A 26,099-nucleotide genomic window follows, 5' to 3' on the forward strand; every position below is an offset into this window, starting at 1 on the left:
ATGCCAACTGTTGAACTACAAGCGGCTGCTTGCAAACGCACCTCTCGAATTGCATGCAGGGGACAAGAGCGATTACCGAAGTGAAGCAGCATCATGTTCTGTATAAAGTGCAAGTGCGATAAGATCATATAGCGCCCTGGACACTTTATGCTTTAGGTGTGAGTGAAAGTGTGCAAGGGTGAAACAAGAAAGATGGTAGCTTCTTGAGTGCCACCTTTCCACGCTAGCAAAGGGAAAGAGGGGGAGGGAAGTGAGCTCGCAGTAACACGATCAAGCGCGCGCGAGGGAAGGGGGGTAAGTTGGTGCACATCGCGATTTCCGGCGCATGTCTCGGCCATGGCTGCGCATGGCTGTAAGCGCGGCTGAGCGCATACACATCCGTGCACCCTGCTTTAGAAGTAATCTGCCTCATGTGCAAAGAGTGGGCATGCCGAGATGGCGTGGCATCATGTAAGCTGTCTTACGACGCGTTTAGTATTGTAGGTTGCCTAATCTCGAGTTTTGCTGACCCAATGCATTGGAGCAAGAGCCAGACAAAGCATTTGCTCCCTACTGCTGGCGCTTTTCATGATAGCATCGTCTCAGTGTGGGCGACGCTATCAGCCGCGGGGGCGGAGTGAATGCGAAAGCATGGCTAGCTTCGCTTAATTTGTACTGCCGATATGAAGATATCGTCGACGTGGCATGAAACCATATCATTCGTTGCCGCCTCCCAAATTCATCAAGATGAATTGTTTTCTCATTCATATTTGCTTTTTTCAACAGCCCGATAATTCAGAAAATTCTGTGGCCCCTTTCTGTGCAAGAAAAATTTATCGGCGACTATACTCATTTGCATAAAAAGGTCGAATTTCAACACTACGAAATTTCCATATAACAAAGCAAATTGATGATTTTACCTACTTCATTATATAGAGGTTTAACGACAAATACTATAGTATCAAGCAGAACATTTGCATCATCAAGATAACTGCACGCACCAATAAGCTTATTCCAGAAAATGCCCCAAAACTCAAACATACACATCTCTAAAGCTTTCACACAGCCCGATGCACAGTCTGCTACTGCAATTCATGGCATCAAAGGGCCACATGCTTATGTTCAGGGACAGCTGTGCACATGCAAATGGCACCTCGTTGGTGCTCATGTGACATAAGGCTAAAATGCTTTAGCATGTACTCAAGTGCACAACAGCAGCTGATTTATATTATAGTGACAAACTTATTAGTGCACTTATGCATTTTTTTTTCTAACTGCTATAAATTCTGTCTCACAAGAACACATATGCTGCGTGAGTGCACCATTTACAAAATTATTTTTGTAAGCTAATTCAGGAAAGAACTTTAACAAAACATGGGTGGACAAAGATACACCAAATAGGTACATGCAATGCGCTTCTCTTCATCTAAGTTTCACTTATCCATACCTCCGAGCTTAAGTAGGCGTGAGAGGCACGGGTTGATCTGGAGCAAGTATTTTTTTTTCTGCGTTAGAAAATTTACTTTCCACTGGTCTTTTAAGAGCAGGTTTGCATTTCACAAGCCATTTTGGATCAGCTCATTTTTACAAATATTTGCTCTTTCTTGCTTGACCATGACACGCAGAGTAAAATGAAAGTCTACAGCATGTTGCATTCTCCTGGCTGCAAGTGACAACTTTCGTTGTGATACAGTGCAGAGCATGATGCTTCTCTCCGGCGAATATGCATCTGCAAAATCAAGTGTTATCCAAGCATCTGAATGAATATTCAAGTAGCTGCTCCGAAACGGCGAGTGGAATTTACCACAAGGCAAACTAACAAGCCAATGGACTTATCCTTGCCAACTTCTTGATAGGCTGGCAGGCTGGCCTACAAAAGAATGAAACCTCCTAATGAGTGATAATGCAGCACCCAAAGTAAAATGCCCATGTCACATAAAACTGAACACAAAACAACCGTAAGGCATAGAAAGTCTATCATTATACTCACCAAGCACATAGGAAGGCTTTTCAAATGAAGGTGAGTTATCATCAATGTCTTCGACCCTTACATCAACCATGAGCTGGGTCTTGTCATCGGGATTGTAAGTGGCATCGACTTCTGCAAGTCGCTTTGATGGCATGCTAACCTGCACTGTAAGCAGGTACCGATCTTTTTGCTCACGATCAACTCTCTTCTTATTCAATATCTCGCCCTCATTGTTGCCTGTGCGCTGAATAGTAAAGACGTTGTCCATGTTACCACCTGTAAAATCATTTGTTAAAGGAACAAAATCAACCCACACATATTCGTCAAAAGGACAAGAAACAGGTAAGTGCACCTCAGCTATACACCTGCTGACCAATTTTCTAATGCTAAAAAAAAAATTTTTTTTTGTAGTGATAATACAGTTCAATTAAATATGAGGACACATTATGTTGTGGTATACTGTAAATCATTGGATGTATGCTTTTTTACAATACAATATAATACAGTTATTCGCCTGTTTTTTTATACACATGAATCTGCTGGTCAGCCTAAGCATATAGCGCTTGTTGGCTGATCTGGCAGTTGGCAGATACATCCGCAGTTACAAAGACGTTACGATATGCAACCCAAAGATCAGATAGCAGGATCCTGTCCTGTGTGACATTAAAAAAAAAAATAATATTAATAAAGAAATGATGAAAATGGAAAAGCAAGTACAACTTGACAAGCACCGATAAGTAGACCAGACAACAACAAAATGGCAACGAATCATGCAGCTAAAGCCACATAGAAATGCCATTCTTGGATTGTTTCTCAGCACAACTTTCTTATCTTTTTCCCCAGTGTTTTTCTTGTTTTCAATACTGCATAGATCGTCACTGAGATCATCAAATACCACAGGGACCTAATACTTCCTAGTTTTTTTACCGTGGTTTGTGAAAACTCTTGGCTTAACGTATCTTTCTCCGAGTGCACTTCTTTGTGGACAGCTACCCTGTCTTATCTGGCTAAATAGTGCTGCAGAACCACTGAAAAGCGAAACATTTTGCTTACCTTGTATATGCCTAGTTTAGAGTACTTTTCTTTTGAAGAAGACGTGTGTAAGACTGCTCCATAAGTGATTTGCAGCATAACACAAAATCGACAGTTGGAGAAATGGAGATTTCCTTGTTGCACAGCTGACTACGAGTATTTTAGTGCTCATTCAGACAAAGAGTTGTGTTCATTCATTAGCAGCGTATCCAGAGCAGTGCTATCATGACTAATATGGATACAGTCAGAAAGCTTTCCTTTAAAGCTCACTCAAGCCTTTTCGTTTTTTCCAAAGGATAATAACACCCATGCACACAAAAGGTGACATTTTCAAGTTTAAGACTATATCACGGACTCCTGATTAACAATCCAAAAGCCTGATGTGGCTTTTATTTATTTTAGGCTGTGGGCTTTTGTTCCTTTTGTCAGTTAGGAATATGAGCACTATACGAAGAGAGCATTTACCATTACCAGTGTCATCTTGTTTCTTCTGCATAACCAAAAATAACCTATTGTATTCGTATCATATTATCCAAGAAAAAAATTTGACGCTGAAATGGTTAAATAAAAAAAGTTTTTAATCTCAACAATAGTTATCGATAGCATTGATTGGTTTCCTATATTTCACATGTCCAAAACTGCAGCATGTTACAATAAAGCCTAAATACTTGTACTCTACAAATTCTTGTACATGTGCATGCAAAATTTGGCCAAGATTGAGTCACACTGGGTACAAGAATTTTGGCGATTACTCTGACTGCCATTAAGAAATGCTGCATATCCAACACACTCGACAGCACTGAGAACAATGTTGTTCAGGGTGCCGAGGACACCTGCGAAGCATTCGGCGAGGATGACTTCTCCAGCAGTTCTAACGAGGATGCCATTTGTGGCATAGACTAGCGAGATTTAGTAGCCAAGCTTACAGTAAAGAAAGGTGTGTCATGTTTAAAGTTTTTCAATTTTCTAAGAAGATATGGGTCGACCTACATTTAAATTATATCAAACATTTTTTGGGCAAGCTTAATATATAAGGGTCGACCTCATCATCATCATCATCACCATCATCAGCCTGTTTTATGTCCACTGCTGGACGAAGGCCTCTTCCTGCGATCACCAATTACCCCTGTCCTGCGCCAACCAATTCCAACTAGCGCCCGCAAATTTCCTAATTTCATCGCTCCACCTAGTCTTCTGCCATTCTCGACTGCATTTCCCTTCTCTTGGTACCCATTCTGTAACCCTAATGGTCCAACAGTTATCTCACCACCGCATTACATGACCTGCCCAGCTCCATTTTTTCTCTTGATGTCAATTAGAATATCGTCTATACCCGCTTGCTCTCTGATCCAATCCGCTCTCTTTCTGTCTCTCAACATTATGCCTAGTAATCTTCGTTCTATCACTCTTCGCGCGGTCCTTAACTTGTTCTCAAGCTTCTTTGTCAGTGTCCAAGTCTGCCCCATATGTCAGCACTGGTAAAATTCTCTGATTGTAAACCTTCCTTTTCAATGATAATGGTAAGCTTCCAGTCAGGAAGCTGTCGTATGTCGTATGCAATCCAACTCATTTTTATTCTTCCATGAATTTCCTTCTCATGATCAGGGTTCCCTGTGATTAGTTGACCTAGGTAAACATACTCTTTCACAGACTCTAGAGGCTGACTGGCCATCTTGAACTCTTGTTCCCTTGCCAGGCTATTCATCATTATCTTCGTCTTCTGTGTATTAATCTTCAACCCCACTCTTACACTCTCTCTGTTAAGGTCCTCAATAATTTGTTGTAACTCGTCTGCATTCGTGGCGACTAGAACAATGTCACCGGCAAACTGAACGTTGCTTAGATATTCGCCGTTGATCCTTACTTCTTCCAAGAACACAGTGAATAGCATTGGAGAGATTGTGTCTCCCTGTCTGGCCCCTTTATTTAGAGGTATATTCCTGCTTTTCTTGGGTAGAATTAAGGTAGCTGTAGGACCTCTATAGATATTTTCCAAGGTATTTACGTAAGCATTCTGTACTCCTTGATTACATAATGCCTCTATGACTGCTGGTATCTGTACTGAATCAAATGCCTTTTCATAATCTATGAAAGCCACATAGAGAGGCTTATTATACTCTGCCGATTTCTCGATAACCTGATTAATGACATGGATGCGATCCATTGTAGAGTATCCCTTCCTGAAGCCAGCCTGTTCCCTTGGTTGACTAAAGTCCAGTGTTGTCCTTATTTTGGAATATTTTATATAATACTGGGAGTAAGCTATATGGGCCTATAATTTTTTTATTCTTTAACGTCTCCCTTTTTATGGATTAGTATGATGTTTGCATTCCAGTTTTCTGGGACCCTTGCAGTTGATAGACATTTCGTATAAAGAGCTGCCAGTTTTCCAAGCATTATGTCTCCTCTACCTTTGATTAAATCGACTGTTATTCCATCTTCTCCTGCTGGTCTTCCTCGTTCCATGTCTTGCAAGGCCCTTCTGGCCTCATCGCTAGTTATAGGAGGAGTTTCTGTATCCTGTTCATTACTGTTTCTAATTTATTTATTTATTATACCTCAAAGGCCCCAGAGATGGGCTATTACATGAGGAATGGGCTTAGTTTAACAAAAAAGTGATTCGAGAGCAGCCTTGAAGTATATATGGAGGTATCCTGACTGCTCTGGGTACTGCACAGGTCAGTATAGAATTCTTCCGCTTCTTTTACTATATCTTCGAGATTGCTGATGAAATTACCCTGCTTATCCTTCAGTGCATACATCTTGGTTTGTCCTATGCCAAGTTTCTTTCTCACTGATTTCAGGATGCGTCCATTTTTTACAGCTTCTTTAGTCTTTCTCACGTTATAGTTACGAATATCACTTATTTTCGCCTTGTTGATCAGTTTTGACAGTTCCACGAATTCTATCTATCTCTTGAGTTGGACACTTTCCTTCTTTGTCGTTTCTTTATTAGGTCCTTTGTTACTTGGGAGAGCTTGCCTAGTGGTTGCCTTGGTGCCTTGCCCCCCACTTCAATTGCTGCCTCTGAAGCCGGCCTAGTCACGGTTTCATTCATTATCTCTATGTCATCTTCATCTCTCTGTTCTAAGGCTGCATATTTGTTTGAAAGTACCAGCCTAAATTTGTCTGCTTTTACCCTTCCTGCCTCTAAGTTGACCTGCTTTTCTTGACCAAGTTTACTCTTTCTCTGTTCAAATTGAGGTGAATCCTAGCCCTCACTAGCCTATGATCACTGCACTTTATCCTACCTATCACTTCTACATCCTGCACTATGCTGGGATCAGCAGAAAGTATGAAGTCAATTTCATTTCTTGTTTCACCATTAGGGCTTGTCCAGGTCCACTTTCTGTTGCTACGCTTCCTGAAAAAGGTGTTCATTATTCGAAGCTTATTCCTTTCTGCGAATTCTACCAGCATCTCTCCTCTAGCGTTCCTAGAATCGATGCCATAGTTGCCAATTGCTTGTTCACCAGCCTGTTTCTCCCCCACTTTTGCATTGAAGTTGGCCATTACTACAGTATACTGAGTTTTAACTTTTCTCATCCCTAATTTAACATGTTCATAAAACTGATCTACTTCCTCATCATCGTGACTGGATGTTGGAGCGTAGGCTTGTACTACCTTTAATCTAAAGCTCTTATTAAGTTTGATTACGACTACAGCTACCCTCTCATTAATGCTGTAGAATTCATCAATGTTGCCCGCTATATCCTTATGGATTAGGAATCCCACCCCATATTGCTTCTTATCTGGTAGACCTCTAAAGCAGAGGACATGGCTGTTATTCAGCAATGTATAAGCCTCACCAGTTCTTCTAATCTCACTAAGGCCCATGATATCCCAAACAAAGTTTGACAGTTCTTCAAATAGTCCTGCTAAGCTAGCCTCACTCGACAAGAGTTTGGCAATTAAAGGTTGACAGGGTCAGTTTCTATTGGCGGCCTGACCCGGTCCGTAGAATCTTAGCACCCTCTCCTGCGTTAGAGGTCTCACCGCCGTCTTGGTCAGGTGCTCCGCAGCTGCTGGGGACTGAGGGCCATGGGTTTATTAAAGGAATCATTTGGGAGGTAGTGGCCAAATACTGCACCAGGGAGGCCAATTCCTGTTCTGGTAAGGGAGTGTTTTTGTTGAAGCTTAGTGGGCCTTCCTAATTTGGTTGTACCTAGATTAGTATAGCCCCACTTGCTCTCGGCATCTTTTGCCGGCGTCAGGCATCACTCCAAGCCTGCAGATGTAGTGCACTGGAGGAGGTGAATTATATTCGAGTAAATATCGCAGAATGTTGAAGCGTACTGTATTGCAAACAAAATCTAAAAGATTATTTCAAAGAAAACACAATTTTTCAACCCGCATCTTCCCTTAAGTAACAAAACATTACTTAAGCTATCTGCTATTTTGAGTCTGCAAGACTAGAGTCCACATAGTCCCAAATAAATCTCATTGAGTGGGGTCCATTGGAACCATAAAGCTTGAGTGAGAGTATGCGAATAAAGGACTTCTTTATTTGAGCAAAAAACATACAAACACAATATTTTATCAGCCCAAGAAAGCATTGATGCTTTTGAGCGAGACTAGGCAGTTCACTGACCTGAACGCCACAATTGAATTTTGCATTTATATGGAGAATAGGAAACAATATGAGAAAAATAAACAGGAAAATTATAATTTTTTTATGTGCCATCATAACGTAAACTGAAATCCACTTGTGTCCCTTATATCAAATATTGCAGATGTAAGGTGCCTGGTTACACAGTAAAATGCATAGGCATGTCCTTACATAAAGACAATTTACTACACCAGGCAACCAATATTATTGAACAATACGGCATGTTATTTTTACAGCAGTTAATAACGTGAACCATTACTATCTCGACCTCCAATCCCACCCGCATGTCCAAATGCACACACATGTTCTTGCACACACATGTGCAAATCTACAACGGGAGCGAACCAATGTAGTCCGGCAATTGTGATGCCATTACCTTTCGACTTTTACTTGAGCAAATACCCTTACCGTGAGCTGATGATCTGAGTCCGAGTAAATTATGAGCTTGCATATCTGTCAGTGAGTCTGAGCCCATGATTACGCAAGTCTATACGAGTCCACGATTGCATAAGTCGCATTGAGCCAGAGCCCCTGATTCAATGGGCCTGAGTGAGTCAGCAGTCAGTCAGTGAATATGAGTCGGCGAGCCCATGAGTCCAAGTGAGCCTCCCCGAGCCTGCAGAGTCTGCTAGAGTCTGATTTTAGCAAGTCCAAGTCCAAGTGAGCCCTAAGTTAAAATTATACTGCGAGAGTTTGAGTGAGTTCTGTTTGTTCGAGTTGTTTGTTCGACAACCTACAGGCTAGATGCATGTAAACATGAAAAAAAAAGTCACTGATGATGACTTACCTACGATGTAGTAGTCAATAAAGGCATTTGTTCCAATGTCTGCATCAAAGGCTTTCACTTTTCCAATAATAGTACCAATGGGAACTTCCTCCTTTATTTTCATCACAACAGGTTCAGCATCCTGAAGAGCAAAAGACTCATAATGTGATGACAGTAGGTCATCATTCAAGCGACTAAAGATAAGTATATTACTAAGGTGCCCTTCCAATGGCAAGATGTGAAAAAAAGCTATTTTCAAAAGGAAGGCCGAGCACTACACAGCAGAACCTCATTATTGCACAACTGCATGCCTGCTTAAGACACATGCCGTTAAAACGTGTTCACGAACAATTCCCGACAGTTCCATAGTGGCTTGTATACCTACTGGCTAGTCTGTACAATGTTTTCTTTTTGTTGTCTAGAAGCTAACTGTGCCACCTTGACCCATGGTGTTTCTGACACCGTAATGAGCCACAACACATTTTCTGCCTTTCTAGAAAGTGTGGACATTAGCAAATCAATTATTCCTGCTTAAGCATGGAGGCACCAATGCCTTTGTCAATGAACAAAGGGAATTTGCGAAGGCAATAGCGACTTCACATATGCATGAAAGCATGCATGGCGTTTCGCAGGCTAGTGCTGGAAGCCTATTACATGCTTTTGACAGGCAATAGCCCATATGCATTGCATTGTGTGAGCCTTGAGCTAGGCCAGTCCAGGGGTGCATCACTCACTAAAGTGAAAGCCAGAGAAGTCGCCACATTGGTTCAACAAGGTATTACATGGATGCTGCAGTTCCACTATCACCTTACACCACATGCACAGCCATGGTGCAGAAGAAGGGATCTATTGAGAGGGGCCCACTCCTTGGGCAGTCTGTGTATGCGGTGCATGGCATAACGTGGGCCGCATGTGCAAGCAGCACGCTCCGCGCGTCATGCTGGTGCCAGCGGCCTCGGGGAATGTACACTATCCACAATAAGGCTGGAATGGCATGTCCCCAACAATCAAGCGGACGAATGGCCCAAGCCGCACATGAATTGGAGAAGGGGGTCCAAGGAGTTCCCACATCTTATGGTGCACTAAACAGAAAACACATAAGACGATAGGAACCATGTGGCAGCAAGGGCCGTGGGTCAAAGTGACAGTGTTTCCTACCCACTGGCTCATTGTACAAGTACAGGGAAAGCTTGCGATTGCTTGTCTACGCATTGGTAAGAATCATTTCAGCAGAGGGCACCAAGTTTTGAAATGATGTTGGACATCGCCCATCTTCTATTGGACAAACATTTACTACAATGGGGACACTGTTTAGGGAATGGCAAAAGGTGAGATAAGAGCAAATTTGTAGCTGCCAGTTAGTGTGTACTGCTACCAAGTACTGTGCATTAACATGATTCCACTGTATTGACTACAAAAGAAACGTTTATCTACTCTGAACACAAAAGGCAATGGATGGTCCCTTACACAGCCTGCTCCATTTAATGATTACATATAGATAAGGATATGCTACATTTGGACGCGTACAGCAAGCCATTACAATTCAAAACATCGAATTGCTTCGACTACTTGCCTTTTAGTGCACAACAAATTATGCAGGCTGTGAATGGCTATGTTCAGTTTCATTCATGGTTTGCTTAGTATGTCGATTAGAAGAAAAACAGTACATCTTAAAAGGTACTGTAACTTCTAAAACAAAATTAAGATGCAATTAAAAGAACATTACTTTAACTTTCAGCCTCATTTAGCTGCATTCATATTTGAAATGATATCCGTAAATTTCCAGAAACCGCCATTCTCTTAATTTTAATAATAAGCTTAACAGGAACAAATAAATACACTCGTAAATAGCATATCCGAAGTGCAACCTGAACTTTCTTACAATAAACACATGATCATATTACGTTTTCTTGGTGAAGCAAGAAAGTAACCCCATATCACCTATCAATACTTGTTAGATATAACAAGGGTGTGTGAATAGCAAAACTTTCGAATACGAATCAAATAGGAATAATATGAATGCTTAGTTTCAAATATTGAATAACAATATTCAGATGCATTTATTAGCAAGTTTCTTTACTTTAACATGTTTGAACATTGCATGTATGTTGCCAACAGTAAAAAATAGACTAGCAAGTCATTTAAGTAAGAGCTCGTTTATTTGACCCTTGCTAATTTGGAAAATTGAGTAATTAATACTATCTGCCTTATCTCGGCAACCTGTGCATTTTATATAGCACCAAATTTCTGGTAATTTAAAGGCATTTAGTCCTGTGCCACTTAGCGCATTTGTTCTCGAGCAATAAGCTCAGGAGTGCAGGTAGCACTGCATAGGTGAGTAAGCACAAATGAACAAGGCAGTACCTGTGCTAACACCCAGCCAAAATGAAGTGCTGGTGTACTCTTCATTATCACCATTGATTAGAAAACACCAAAAGGAACAGAGGGTCTTTTCTTTTCCACGCATTTTGCGCCACATGCATGCAGGACTCCTGCAGCACAGCACATGCAGCAAGCGCATTCTATTGTTTTTCTTCAGTGCGAGACATCTGACCAACTCACTGTCGCCGGAATAGTACATTCGCAAGAATATAATGCAATTACGAATTAACCATTGTATGTGATGGTGGGGGAGGGCAGCTTCGATTGCTTGCAATAACTTTAACTAAGGATGGGTAATGGCCCCATTCTCATATGTTTTAGAATAGCACCTTTTAGCTTGGGGCAATGTGCGCAGGCATCGATCATGGTAATGCTCATAGTGGATCGATCACCCATCACTCATAGGATCTGCACAAAGCCTGGGTCCCAGTAATGGATCGCCCACCACTGTGCTAAAGATGTTCTAACAGATGCGCGAGACGCTGCTTTGAGGGTCCAGATGGGGACACGGTGGGCTGCTGGCATGTTTGCATAGTGAGGCTGCGAGGACGGGCATCACTGTAGCAAATCAGCCCACTAACCTATACTGCCAAGAAAAGCATTCTTTTTGAAAGTGGACTCCTATGTGCAATTTCCCCCATAGCCTTTCGTTTCGCTAAGTTGTGCACTCACTGTTCACAGACCCGTGCACCTTACCATCGAGAGGCACAACATGAACAGTCTCATGATGCAAGCAGCAGATTTTAAAAGCAGAGAGCATGTTGGCAACAACAATCCATAGTATGTGTGTAGTGTCAATTAGAATGAACTTCATACAAAGGAGCAATATTTTCTGTAGAAAGCAAAAACTAAGCTTAAAAAAAATTAAATTATGAGGTTTTACGTGCTAAAACCACGATCTGATTATGAGGCACACCATAGTGGGGCTTCTAGAAACCTGGACCACCTGGGGTTCTTTAACGTGCACCTAAATCTAAGTACACGGGTGTTTTTGCATTTTGCCCTCATCGAAATGCGGCCACCGTGGCCAGGATTCGATCCCGCGACCTCGTGCTCAGCAGCCCAACACAATAGCCACTAAGCAACTACGGCGGGTACAAACACTAAGCTTGTAAAGATGCATTAACTGGCCGCAAGCCAGCATGCACTATGCAGGCTGCCTTGATACACTGTACAATCATAAGTGGGTTAATGGAGGTGAAGAATACATATAATTACGGCTCTAATAAGCATTTTGTAGCACCATCTGCAAAGCTATACCATGGAACCCAACATATCAAGTAGCATGCATGTGCCTGGAAAGAAAATCTGCTAGTTTGCTCCACATAATTCTTTAAGGCCCAACATGAATATGAAAGAAAGGACAGAGCGGGAGACAGACAAGTGCCAGCAACCAATACTGTAATGATGGCAGCAAGTGCAGTGCAAAGAAGCCTTCAATATACCATGCAGAAAATTGTGACATCCCTTCACTCAGTCATGACACAAGTGTCTTTCAAAGAAGAATATAGCATTATAGATGTGTTGCTAAAAGCCTCAAGCCCTTTCTTTTTGATATAGAATGCCTCTATCAGTTCCTTTGGTGTTTGGCTTTTGCCCAAAATCTGAGCTTGAGAGAAGGATCGCTTACATAATCAGGTTTTACACTGCAAAGGACGATGCACACATTCCTTTTTTCCTATTCACATGGCCCCTGTATTTAGAACCATCATCAAACAGTTGGTAGTTGGCGCTCGCCTGTCTCCTCTGTCCTTTCTTTCACAATTTTCACGTCATGTCTAAAGGAATAATGTACAGAAAACCTAACACCAACCTGTCCAAGAACAAGTTCCTTTAAAAAATCTGCTAATGCTGTTGCTACATGCTACCATGGAAGTGAACATGCTACATTCCTTTAATCAAAACAGGCCCAAAATGAACTAAACCAATGATTACAAAGACAAAAATAAACACTGACATATATGTCACAGAGTTGCGCCAAAATATACAAGTTGAAAATGGAAGACTCCTTTTAATTTTTGTGAACAAAAGGTTCAATCAGGGTGAACACTTACACGTGACCTTTCAAACTCAGGCTCATTGTCATCAACGTCAAGCACCACAACTCTAAGGATCTGGTGTGCCTCTTGTGGAGGAACTCCCATGTCATAAGCCACAACCACTAGCTGTGTAGAAGTATCAAGAATGAAGAGCCATAGTTAGAAACAAACAACAGACAAAAGTTTCAAAAATAATAAAGCTACTATTGATTAACAGCCACAACTATGAGGCACTTCAGCATTCCTTAATCATAAACTAACCAGTACAATGTCAGTGGCATTGACCAAACTTTGGTATAATTAATTTAATTACGAGATCGTGACGAGCAAAATATTTATTATGCATGGTTTATCAGAAGAAAGTGGTCAGGCTACAAATGTAGCCAATTAAATGTCACAAATGAAATAATATTCACCTGTTCACATCGACCAAGTTCTCCATCTTAATGTTACTGGTAACAGACACAAATGAGATACTGCTGAACTAGAAAGAATGCATTGAAGTGCCCAGAGAAGCCTACATTTCCTACAGAATGGCAGTGAGCAGAAAGTATTGCTGGTTAAGAAGGCCATAAATATTCAGGTTCACCAGCATCGCCAGGTTTGCGGATAGCACGATGGCAAAAAAATTTGATTCTGGGGTTTTATGACCAAAACCATGATCTGTTAATGACACACACGGTAGTGTGGGGCTCTGTATTAGTTTTATCACCTGAGGTTCGTTAATGTGCACCCAATGTATGATACACAAGCATCTGATAGCATGCTCTTATATTGTTAAGTTAGAAGTCAAAATGTTTCAGCTGATTCTTAAAGGGCCCCTCACCAGGTCTGGCCATTTTGAGCTGACAAGCATAGCGGATACAATGCGCGGTCATGATCATGTCTGCTAAGAATTGCATTACTACACGCCGCGGAAAGAGCTGAAATTTTCAAACTACACACTGTTTGCCCTTCTCCTCACGGTCATCATGCTCCAAGACAGGGGTATATCAGCAAGTGCGCCTACGTACATGTATATGCTGTGATGTCGCTCATACTGATTCATGACACTTCGAGAATTATTCAAGGCAACATCTGCTATTTTTGTAATCTGTTGCATCAATAGACAAATTAAAGTTTAGAAAAATAATAAAACACACAAACCGAATGTCTGCGTGTTTTTGTTTTACTTCACATCGCAGCAAGGAGATGTACTTCCGTTTCGTCTACTTGTCCCCATGTCGTGCAAGCTGAGAGCGAAACTATGTCATTTCCTACTGTGTTCCAGCGCGTGATCATGCTTTCTGATCCACTTGCGTCTGCCCCAGTGTTCATGTAGCACTGGCGTATACCGCTAGTCAGGTCTTCCAGTGCACAGTGTGCAAAATTGTGCGCTGCGCGAAACAAGACAAACACAAGAGGTCACACGCACGACCGTCAGCAGAAGTGCACTGCACAATAAAAAAGTGCGAGAGAAAGAAAAAAGAAGAAGAAGGTGAGACCCGTGACGTATGCGTCATGCGATTCTCCAGCTCTGGTATGGAGAATACAGGGAAGAAATTTCACTTGCGGAGGCTAGACGGAGCAAGTGAAGAGAGTGTCCTTGCTGGCGGTGACGCTCACCTCCTGAAATCATGGGTTCGCGGCAATGAAATAAGGTCTGTCTCGGCTATTAATGAACCAACTTGAAAATTTTTTGCAGTAGCACGCTCCCAAGAGGGCATGTAACAACTTCCAGCGTATAACTAAAATTCACTATGTGGCCTGGTGAGGGGCCCTTTAATGTAGACTGCAATAATGACAAATCAATACATATTCACGTAACAGAAATCAGCGAAGAAGTGTATACAGACCGTGTAATTGTCACGCTTCTCTCGATCCAAGACAGCAGTGGTGCTCACGAGGCCAGATGCAGGGTCTATTTCAAATTCTAAGTCTTCACCAACAGCACTGTGTTTGTCAAGAAACTTGTATGCCACCTGGCCATTTGAAGACAATGCACTGTCTGGGTCTACAGCCTGAACTTGGAACACCGAAGCTCCAATGGTAACATTCTGCCATATAAAAATTAATAAAGAAACAGAAATGAACAGTGGTTTCCATTGTATTGCATTCAGTAGAAAATAATGCATACTTATTTTTCACATCCGTAGCATTATATACTACTCTGCTGTGCACAAACAAGTAACACTCTGGATCAGCATACAAACGCTTTTATGTGATGAACAATTATTTATCCCTCATTATTAATCAAATGAAAAAAAAAAAAACAGCATTTCTTGTACTTCTCATACTTAAAGAGCACGAGGCAGGTACACAGCACTGATACCTAGACATAAACAAATAGAAATCTGTTAATCCTGATGACCTAAATAACCACACATTCTACTTTACAAATGCCTCAAAAATTGAAGGGGTCTAATGACCCAACATTGCTACTAGCATTAACCTCACCTCATGCACATAAGCAACTTCACCCATCCGTGGTCGAATAAAACGTGGTATGCCATCATTGGAGGACACATCTCCTATAATGATGAGTATTTTGACATCTGTGTAAAGTGAGGGGGAGCCAGCGTCTGTAGCTCGCACTGTCAAGAAGTATGGCTCTGACCGTCCCCTCCCAGAGAGTGGCTGTACCACTGTAATGACACCTGTTTTGTCATTGATTGCAAAAAGTGCTGAAAAATAAAACAAAAAAATATTTGAGTACCACAACCAGCTTCTCTCTGTAAGAGTGAATAGAAAGTAATACCATATGCATCATTTTAGATCCTATACACAGTCTTACAAAGACGTTAAAGAAGACGCATACAACATAGCCAAGAGATACACTTTTCTTTGACTCTCCTTAGATTATATACAGGGTGTCCCACATAACTGGAGCCAAGAATTTAAAAATTAAAGGCACGTCGGAAGCGAATTGAACCGAACGCACACTATTCACAATAGCCTATAGTAACTCAGACAATTTTTGTTTTCCCCATAACTCACTAATTAATTAAGTTTAATTGCCTAGCTTTTTAATTATTGGCTCAGGACCCCAAGTATGATACGCAGATTTGTAGAGCACCTTCAGAAACCACCAATCGAGTTGTTTCCCGTACGATATGTCTCACGTAGTCCTTTTTTCCGGGTTGGAAAGAAGGCCCGCGAAATATGAAAAAAGCCACGTGACGGAGCGCTTGCGCAGTGGTATCGTGCTGCTCTCAAGTGTGTGTTCGGTGAACAAGGTCAGCTCCTGTCGGATGTCGGTGCAAATGCATGCTGCTGGTCGAGCGCTGCCGAGGAGATAAAGAACGCCCTTGCCCCTTCCTCGTCGCCAGTCATGATGCAGCCGACCTTGTTCACCGAACGCACGCGTGAGAGCAGCACAATACCACTGTGCAAACAAATCAATAATTAATTAGTTGGGTAATTCAACTTAATTAATTAGTGGGTTATGGGGAAAAAAAATTTTTTTCTGAGTCACTATAAGCTATTGCGAATAGTATGCGTTCGGTTCAATACGCTTCCGACGTGCCTTTCATTTTTAAATTCTTGGCTCAAGTTATGTGGGACACCCTGTATAACAAGAATTTACTAAATAAGCTGTGTGGAAATGTCTTTTCTTGGTAAAACAAAATTTATTACAAATAATGCTATTGCAAAGAAATTATTTGAAAAATTTTATCTGCATTTTCATCATAGATAAAAACTGTATTCTGAAACTGAGCCCTAAAATTATGGGGTTTGACGTGCCAAAACCATGATCCAATTATGAAGCATGCCATAGTGGGGGACTCCAGATTAATTTTGACCACCTGGGGTTCGTTAACATGCACCTTAATCTAAGTACACAAGTGTTTTCGCATATTGCTCCCATCGAAATTTGGCCACCATGGTCGAGATTTGATCCCGCGATCTCGTGCTTAGAAGCGCAACACCAAAACCGCTAAGCAACCAGGGCGGGTGAAATTGACCACTACTGGCTTCCGCAGATAAAGAACTTTTGCTGAATATAACAAAGCTGTTGAAAAAGCAACAATAATATAGTCCTGATGGTGTGCTTAAAATTGGAGTCACTAAAGGCAAAACCAAGCTAGTACTAACAATTTTGATACAAGCACGTAACAACGTAAATAGTCATGTGCAAGGTGACAAATGGTTCAGTTGGCACATGCATCCAACATTTCGAAGTAACCTAAATTTCAACTTAAATGTTCAGTGATGTTTGATTTTATTTGTTTACTTAAAATCACTGGCAAAAACTGATGCCATCCATATTGATGCCACTGACCATGTTACAGTTCCTATCATAGATACTCAACACAACATCAGAGAAGAGAGGTGGGATTTAATTCTTGTTTTAGACGTGGATGGTAACTTAAAAGGAAACCGTAAAGACTAGCATCATCTGATAGAAATCAGAAAGCTTCATGCCAATTTAAAAGCCCTGATACATATCAGAAAACTGTGTCCCATTTTTTTGCCAGCAAAAATTAAAAATGCTTTTTAAGTTAAGTTGTCACAAGTTTTAGCAGTGAGATTTTTTTATCTAATGCTGCGAGCTTCAAGCTTGGAATTCTTTACGTTTTACGTAATTAAACAGACACACGTATCCATGCATGCGGACATAGCACCCACAGACATACATATTTTTTAAAGAAAAGGTAAGAAGTATGTTTACGTACTGATGGCTCCCACTTCAGGCTCATCCACAAAGGAATAACTGACTTCCGCATTGGAACCAGCGTCTTTGTCACTTGCTCTCACAGTCAGAATACTGAAGCCTGTTGGAACATTTTCTGGCACAACAGCTGTGTAGCCAGACTGACTAAACTCTGGTGCATTGTCGTTCTCATCTTGGATCTTAATCACCACCTTTTTGAAAAATGGCAGAATATTACATAGCAGGTTAGTTGTGGGGAACATTCGAATGCTTGACAACTGATTGACTTTAATGAGCTTTAAAAACTTAAAGCAACACAAAGGCTGTAAGAGATGCTGTAGTGGGATTAGGAAAAATCGTCTTCGGATGTAACTTTCACCACCTGAGGTTCTTTGATGTGCACCCAAAGCACAGTACATGAGAAATTTTGCATACCGCCTTCAATGGAATGTGGTCCCTGAGACTAGGCATTGAACACATGACATCCTACTTAGTAGCTGAGTACCAAAGCCGCTAAGCCACTGCAATGGATATAGGGAACTTTTAAACAATAAGTGAAAAACATGCTGACTTTCAATTTTCAGGTTTCGCAAACTATGAAGCTGGTACATTTTAATTAAGCTTCAAGCATTTCAGCTATACATAGTATGCACGTGATGTCACATCCGCTGCTGTCGTCTGCTTCCGCTACCTTCCACCATCCTGGGTACCTTATCAACAGGCGCACACATAGGCCTATAGGTTCCCCAAGATGGCGCTTCCGTAAACCGGAAGTCGCAGAGTACCGTTGAATGACGTGCATGCATGCTATGTATATGAACAATCCATAAGAATGCAAATGACAATCCTCACAGTGCATCAACATATTTGAAAACCATGAATAAATTATAAACAAACTCCACTACCACTGCATTTGTCAGTGTAGTTTCAGTTTCCTTTATTACAAGTACTGACGTTGGAATGGAGCAATATAAAGGCACATAGGTTTAGGTCATCACTTTATGACTACTGAAACACAGAAACAGTGTGAATAAATGAATGAAACACTAAATAAATGGTCGTGCAAGTGACTGAAAAAATTCTTTATGGTATAGAATTTTCATACTGTATTAACAATTATAATGTATAACCACTATATGTATGTAGAGTAAAACCTCGTTAATATGTACCCGCTTAATAAGTTGTTCCAATCAAAATATAGTCAGAATGAATCCCTCACCCTGTCACCATTGAACCTAATACATTGGCTGACCACTCAAGCCATAGTTGCTTAATGCGTGCCGAACGGTTAGTGCATGGTATTTTCTTTATCTTTCTGTGTGTACAAGCTTGGCATCAGCTAATGTCGTGCGCGTAGACCATAGATAGCGAAATTGCGGTGCATGGACCTTTCCCGGACTGCATTGAAGGCGTTAGCAAAGCAACTACATGAAGTAAGGTTTGTAGTTTTATCAGCGTCACGCACGTTCAGGCAAGCATTAACAGATCTCACTCAATGACCACAAACATGAAGACACAACTCAAGCGAGTGTTCCGTACGGTGTCTCAGAAACCTGAGATTACGCGACCACCAACACAAGACACGCAGGAAGGCACCAGCCATTTCGGCTTGCCGCGGAGAGGTTACCTCCAAGATCGATACAGTGCGTGGCCCCCACGCACGAACGTGCGCAAGGAGGACAAGGCCCTCCCCCCTAGCGCGTGCTTGATCATGTTACCGCGCGTTCACTCCCTCCCCAACCCTCTTGTGCAGAAGGAATCGTGAGCTCTTGTGTTTCTACGAGTTGTTTACTAACATGACAAATGGCGCAGCAGTGTTTCCTGCCTACCGTGTCCTGGTGCGTGCATTTTGACAGCAGTTTTGCCGCTCAAACTTTTCATGCAGAAGGACACTCGAAGTAACTTTTGCCTCGACCAACATAGTCTTTTGCTAGATTTATTAGCCATACAGACTCCAACTACATAATCGAAATGGCTCAAAACTTTGTTAAATCAGAACTGTGTCATGAAGTTACTTCGTTAAAGAACAAAAAATAAACATAAGACTTAAAAACAAAAGTTACAGCGCTAAGCAGACAAGGACGATGTGAGACACAAACGATATACGATATATACTCACGTAATGAACACACTTGTTTTCCCAATAAACCGAAGCGTAGTTGGGGGGTGCGTTTATCATGCAGAGTAAATTTTATGGGAACTTTTTTGAAACAGCTTTAACTCAAAAGTAAGATGGTAATTATTTGAAAAATACATTAGATAACTTATCTTTGCAGTAAAAATAGATGCATACTGTTTGCAAACTATAAGAGCATTATTATTGCACTTCACTTCGCTTCGAAAACACCAGACCTGTCGTCTGGGTCACTGGCTGCTCCATCCACATTATGGTTCCTCAACAGTTTATCCTCACAGCCATTCCCAGCCGTCTGCCACTATTGCAGCATCTCGTTGAAGTACTGCTTTTTGGCACCTGGGGGTGTTTTCTGCAAGTGTCCACTTAGTGGACATGTCCATTTCGTCTGCTGCTGAAGTTCTGATTGGCTGGAGTGCCTGTCTCCTGACGCGTACCCCAGCCCAGCAAATCAGAACTTCAACCGCAGATGAAATGGACATGTCCTCTAGGTGGACACTTACAGAATACCCCCCTGTTGTTTTGACAAGCATGCTGTGTGCATCTCTTTGCTCGACCGTCCTGCTCATCGGCATGTCAATGTTTATTGGTGTCTGACTAGCGTTTCCATTTTGCAAGCAGATAAACTCTCTGTCGTGCAGCAGGCGTGTAACTCGACTTCGGGCCCACCGCACAGAGCGAAACCAAAGACAGGCAGAAAAGTGAGCAACAGACTATGCTGACCATGTGCCGACTGCCCCTCCTTCACTTGGACTCTCCTGTGTGCAGCGACGTACTGCACACCACGCGTGTTCTCTTTCTTTTAAGTCAGAGTAAAGTCCGTAAACTGTGCTAAGTATTGTTTCAGAGAGCCAGTTGCAGTTTTTCTTTCTCTCTCAAGTCTGCGAGGTGCCTTTGCGCTGGCACTGGTGGCAAGCATGCTGTAAGAACAGGCTACGCCTTATCATGGTTGCTCCTTCTGTCAGGTCCCAAGCAACTGCGATAATGTGCAGCCTGGTCTTATCGCATGCTTACCGCCAGTGTTCTCTCGTCATGGATTTCCCATTGAGATTAAAGGGCCCCTCACCAGGTCTGGCCATTTTGAGCTGACAAGCGCAGACTATACATCGCGCAACAACGATCGTATCTGCAAAGTATTACATCACTACACACCATGGAAAGACCTGAAATTTCAAACCGAATGCCGTTTTACATTCTCCTTGCAGCCGCCACGCTCCAAGCCGGAGGATGACGTACACGTGCTAGTGCGCCTATGTACACGTGTTTGCACTGCGACGCCGCTCATGGTGACACGTCACTTGAATTATTCAAGGCAACGTCAGTTATTTGCGTAATATGTTGCTTGAATAGACAAATTAAAGCTTAGAGAAATAATAAAACACATAAACCGAATGTCTGCATGTTTCTGTTTTACTTCGCACCGCAGCAAGAGAGGTGTACTTCCGTTTTGTCTGCTTGTTCCCACATTGTGTAGTCGCACGCGCAAACACCGAAACTATGTAATTTTCTACCGTGTTCCAGCGCGGGATCATGCTCTGTGATCCGATTCTGTCTGCTTCAGTATACATGTAGCACTGACTTATACCGCTAGTCAGGTATCCTTGTGTGCTGCGCGAAACGAGACAATCACAACAGCTCGCACGTGATGCCATCCGTGGAAGTGCGCCGCGCCGCAAAAAAAGCGAGGAGAAAAAAAATATGAAGGCGGGGCCTGTGACGTATGCATTATGCGATCCTCGAGGTCCAGTATGGTAGAACACAGGGAAGGAATTTCGCTTGCATAGGCTAGATGGGGCAAGTGAAGAGTGTCTCACTTGGCAGTGGAGCTCGCCTCCTGAATTCATGGGTTCGTGGCACTGAAATATTTCTATCTGGACTATTAATGAACCAATTTGAAAAATTCTTGTGGCTGAACGCTCGCTCCTTAGAGGGCACTTAACTTCCAGCGTATAACCAAAATTTGCTATGGGGCCTGGTGAGGGGCCCTTTAAGTGCACTTGCTTTAAACACATGTGCAAGAGTAAAAGATCCTAATCACTCCAAAAAGCTATAGCACGACCGTTCGATCATGGTACTTCATATTAGCAAAGTTGGGAGTGCGTTCATTACATCAGGAAAAAAAATTCCCATTTTTCGTGTATGATCTGGGATTGCGTTCATTATGCGAGTGCATCCATTATGCGAGTAAATGCAGCATACGGGCGCTCGTATATGTCGTTTGTGTCTCACTTCGTCCTTGTATGCTAAGCACCGTAACTTTTCTTTTTAAGTCATGAACCAACTAGCTCAGCAACAAGTTTTGGCAAATACATGGTTTTCAATGCAACTAAGATTGGAAAATGAAAATAGTTCATTACTTTGCTAATTTTGTTAAACTGAGGTTTGTTATATTGAGGTTTGACTGTATGTTTAGGAGCTCTAATGTCATCTCTATGTTGGTTTTTTACTTTGAACTCATAAAAAGTGGGTGTGTGTTCGATTAAGGGGTGTGTTACAGTTAGGCATACACTGCCTAAGGAATCAGCGGCGTGTTTCGTCATTTTTTTCTGCCTCTTGTTTAGTTCACCCCACCAGAATAATTATCTAGTGGGGTGAATTAAACAAGAGGCTGAAAATATGGCACCATCAGGGTTGAATTGATGGAAGTCGATTGTACTTTATTTTACCATCATCACGATGGCATGATGATGGTAAACATTTATTGTTGCAGATGGGATATAGCTGGATGTGCCTTTGGACAATTACAGCTACTCTATATTATTTATTTCGCTGTTTCTTTTTTTCACAGGATGATGATTATCTCTAGTTGCAGATGAGACACTGTGGCACGGTGCGCTACACTAACAGATGTTTGTTGTAAAATAAAAAGCTTCCATAAATGTTTGTTCTTACCTACAATCAGCGACATTTCATGAAAGTCATAACAACAAAACCATTTAATTAAATGTAACATATTTGCATTCTCAGAGCAGTAAGATGGTGACTTCTGCAACTGTCAAATTGGAACTCTCTATCAATAAATATAAGTATGTGCCGTTGGTGTGTTAGCAGCACTTTTTGTCATAACTGAATCTGCCCTAGTGCTTGCGCTGCCCTGCCCAAACAATGCACGCAGCCAAGGGACAGTCGTCACAAAGACTAAGGTCAATGTACAGGCCAAGTCTTGAGTGCTGAAAGTGACAAAAGAAGCTACTTTAAATAAATGAATGAATTACCAGAACTGATGTTCTGCGCTGGTTTGAGGGTGCCCCTGGGTTGTCAACAGCAGTCACCTGCAGGTTGTACAGTGGCTGCTTCTCCCTGTCAAGAACTGCACCTTCCTGGATTCCAAGGGCACCCTGCATATATACAACAGGGGCAGTCAGGCACATACCTTTTTACCAGTGGACTCAAGTTTCATCTTTATAAATATTACAACTCAGTCTCCCCCCCTCCTTTCCACCCCGCCCCCTGCCCTTATTTTTTATGGGGTAGCTGCAAGTGCACATTTTGTAAGCCCACAATAACTCCAAACGCACGCAAACTTTTGCACATCTTGGTGCACAAGTACATCACAATTGCCAAAGCATTCAATAATGTACTAGACTGAACGTTTCGCACACTGTTGGCGAGTGACTGCTTGGCACTGACACATAAAAAGAACTACTTTGCAATAGTGTAAACACTGCTGAAAATAAATGCAGCAAAGCATAAACTCATGCACAGACTGCCCGTAGTTAGTATGCTTCCAAACTACATAGGGGGTTACAAAAATGTATACAGGTCTGGACTTAGTAGCAATGTGGTACCACAGTGTTACCAACAGTCCTTTAACCAACTCTTCCTAGATAATGAGGAAACTGCACGCGTGATATAAGGCACGAAGGCAGGGAACCCCCTTAAAACATTCTGAAAAAAAGAAAAGACGAAGAAAAAGACATGATCCACTAAGTGTTGTTTGCATTTGTCATTAATATGTATGGGCTTTCATTTCCTGGTGTAATCTCACAGCTCTAGGCATGAAGGCCTTCTGCCCCATTGGAGACATCAAAATCTTCATTCACTGGTACTCCCAAGGAGCATTCTAGTTAACACTGTTCCACAAGTGTGTGTGTTCTCTCTCTTTTTATTTTTTCCCATACAGTTTTGGAAGATAGAACTTTGCTCAATATATATTCCACGTGCCCTATTTATGCATTGCAGCTGCTTATAAAAATTTTCAGAGCCTTTTCAGTGGCCTTTCGATAATTCTCCCCTAAAAGCAAAGGTCTGGCAAGCAAAAACAGATAAAACGGCAGAAGCAACCAATCTACCAGCAGTATAAAGCATATGTTTGGATGCCCTTTAACCTAAGGGGTTTCAGACAAGATTAGTGATGTTATGGGTTAAAACCTGAAAATAACAAGCATTATTGCATTCATGCACTCTTGTATTGTTGCTCTTTTTCCCATGTCAACCAAATTTCTATAAGAGCAAATTCTTTTCGTTCCCCAGCCACTTCAGTGCTATGAAACCTTCTTGAACTCAACTTTGACTTAAACGGCTCTCTTTCTGTCTCTTAAAGTTATGCCTAGCATTCTTCGTCCCATCGCTCTTTGCGCGGCGCTTAACTTGTTCTCAAGCTTCTTTCTCAGTCTCCAAGTCTGCCCCATATGTCAGCACCGGTAAAATGCACTGTTTGTATATCTTCCTTTTCAATGATAATGGTAAGATCCCAGTCAGGAGCTCATGATGTCTGCCGTATGCGATCCAACCCATTTTTATTTTTCTGTGAATTTCCTTCTCATGGTCAGGGTTCCCTGTGATTAGTTGACCTAAGTAAACATACTCCTTCACAGACTCTAGAGGCTGACTTGCGATACTAAACTCTTGCTGAATTGCCCGGTTATTTAACATTACCTTTGTCTTCTGCACATTAATCTTCAACCCCACTCTTACACTCTCCCTGTTAAGGTCCTCAACCATTTGTTGTAACTCGTCTGCAGTGTTGCTGAATAAAGCAATGTCACCGGCAAACCGAAGGTTGCTGAGGTATTCGCCGTCGATCCTTACTTCTAAACATTCCCAGTTTAATAGCTTGAATACTTCTTCCAAGCACGCAGTGAATAGCATTGGAGAGATTGTGTCTCCTTGTCTGACCCCTTTCATTATAGGTATCTTCCTACTTTTCTTGTGTAGAATTAAGGTGGCTTAGGAATCTCTGTAGATATTTTCCAGGGTATTTACGGAAGCGGTCTGTACGTCTTGATTATGCAATACTTCTATGACTGCTGGTATCTCTACTGAATCAAATGCTTTTTCGTAATCTATGAAAGCCATATAGAGAGGCTTATTGTACTCTGTGGATTTCTCGATAACCTGATTAATGACATGGATGTGATCCATTGTAGAGTATCCCTTCCTGAAGCCAGCCTGTTCCCTTGGTTGACTAAAGTGCAGTGTTGCCCTTATTCTAGTGGAGATTATTTTGGTAAATATTTTATAATACTGAGAGCAAGCTAATGGGCATATAATTTTTCAGTTATTTAACGTCTCCCTTTCTGTGGATTAGTATAATGTTTGCATTCTTCCAGTTTTCTGGGACCCTTGCAGTCGATAGACACTTCGTATAGAGAGCTGCCAGTTTTCCTAGTATTATGTCTCCTCCATCTTTGATTAAATCGACTGTTATTCCATCCTCTCCTGCCGTTCTTCCCCGTTTCATGCCTTGCAAGGCCCTTCTGAAATCGTCTCTAGTTATAGGAGGAGTTTCTGTATGCTGTTCATTATTGTTTCGAATAGAGTACTCCTGAGTCCTCTGGGTACCGTACAGGTCAATATAGAATTCTTCCACTGCTTTTATTATACCTTCGAGATTGCTGATGATATTACCCTGCCTATCTTTCAGTGCATACATCTTGGTTTGTCCAATGCCAAGTTTCCTTCTCACTGATTTCAGGCTGCATCCATTTTTTACGGCTTCTTCAGTCTTTCATGCGTTATAATTTCGAATATAATTTATTTTCGCTTTGTTGATCAGTTTTGACAGTTCCGCGAATTCTATCTGATCTCTTGAGTTGGACACTTACATTCTTTATCGTTTCTTTATTAGGTCCTTTGTTGCTTGGGAGAGCTTGCCTACTGGTTGCTTTGGTGCCTTGCCTCCCACTTCAATTGCTGCCTCTCCAGCCAGCCTCGTTACGGTTTCATGCATTACTTCTATGTCATCTTCATCTCTCTGTTCTAAGGCTGCATATTTGTTTGCAAGTACCAGCCTAAATTTGTCTGCTTTTACCCTTACTGCCTCTAAGTTGACCTGTTTTTTCTTGACCAATTTTACTCTTTCTCTGTTCAAATTGAGGTGAATCCTAGCCCTCACTAGCCTATGATCACTGCACTTTATCCTACCTATCACTTCTACATCCTGCACTATGCTCGGATAGGCAGAAAGTATGAAATCAATTTAATTTCTTGTTTCACCATTAGGGCTTTTCCAGGTCCACTTTCTGTTGCTACGTTTCCTGAAAAAGGTGTTCATTATTCTCAGCTTATTGGTTTCTGCGAATTCTACCAGCATCTCTCCTTTAGCGTTTCTAGA

General features: G+C 41.7%; 1 protein-coding gene across 2 annotated transcripts in view; it reads right to left on the reverse strand.

Moving 5' to 3' along the window:
* The window catches only part of Cad74A (cadherin 74A), a 107,460-nt gene that overhangs the window by 46,664 nt on the left and 34,697 nt on the right, over positions 1-26,099 (reverse strand). For both annotated transcript variants that reach the window (XM_050195934.2, XM_055063207.1), the window contains exons 25-31: positions 22,759-22,881; positions 17,432-17,621; positions 15,213-15,439; positions 14,612-14,812; positions 12,792-12,902; positions 8,377-8,497; positions 1,970-2,224 (exon numbers count right to left, since the gene is read on the reverse strand). In XM_050195934.2, the coding sequence (XP_050051891.1) occupies positions 1,970-2,224; positions 8,377-8,497; positions 12,792-12,902; positions 14,612-14,812; positions 15,213-15,439; positions 17,432-17,621; positions 22,759-22,881 (1,228 nt within the window). The remainder of the gene's footprint in view (positions 1-1,969; positions 2,225-8,376; positions 8,498-12,791; positions 12,903-14,611; positions 14,813-15,212; positions 15,440-17,431; positions 17,622-22,758; positions 22,882-26,099) is intronic.

This window comes from Dermacentor andersoni, chromosome 1 (assembly GCF_023375885.2).
Source record: "Dermacentor andersoni chromosome 1, qqDerAnde1_hic_scaffold, whole genome shotgun sequence".
Taxonomy (NCBI): Eukaryota; Metazoa; Arthropoda; class Arachnida; order Ixodida; family Ixodidae; genus Dermacentor; species Dermacentor andersoni.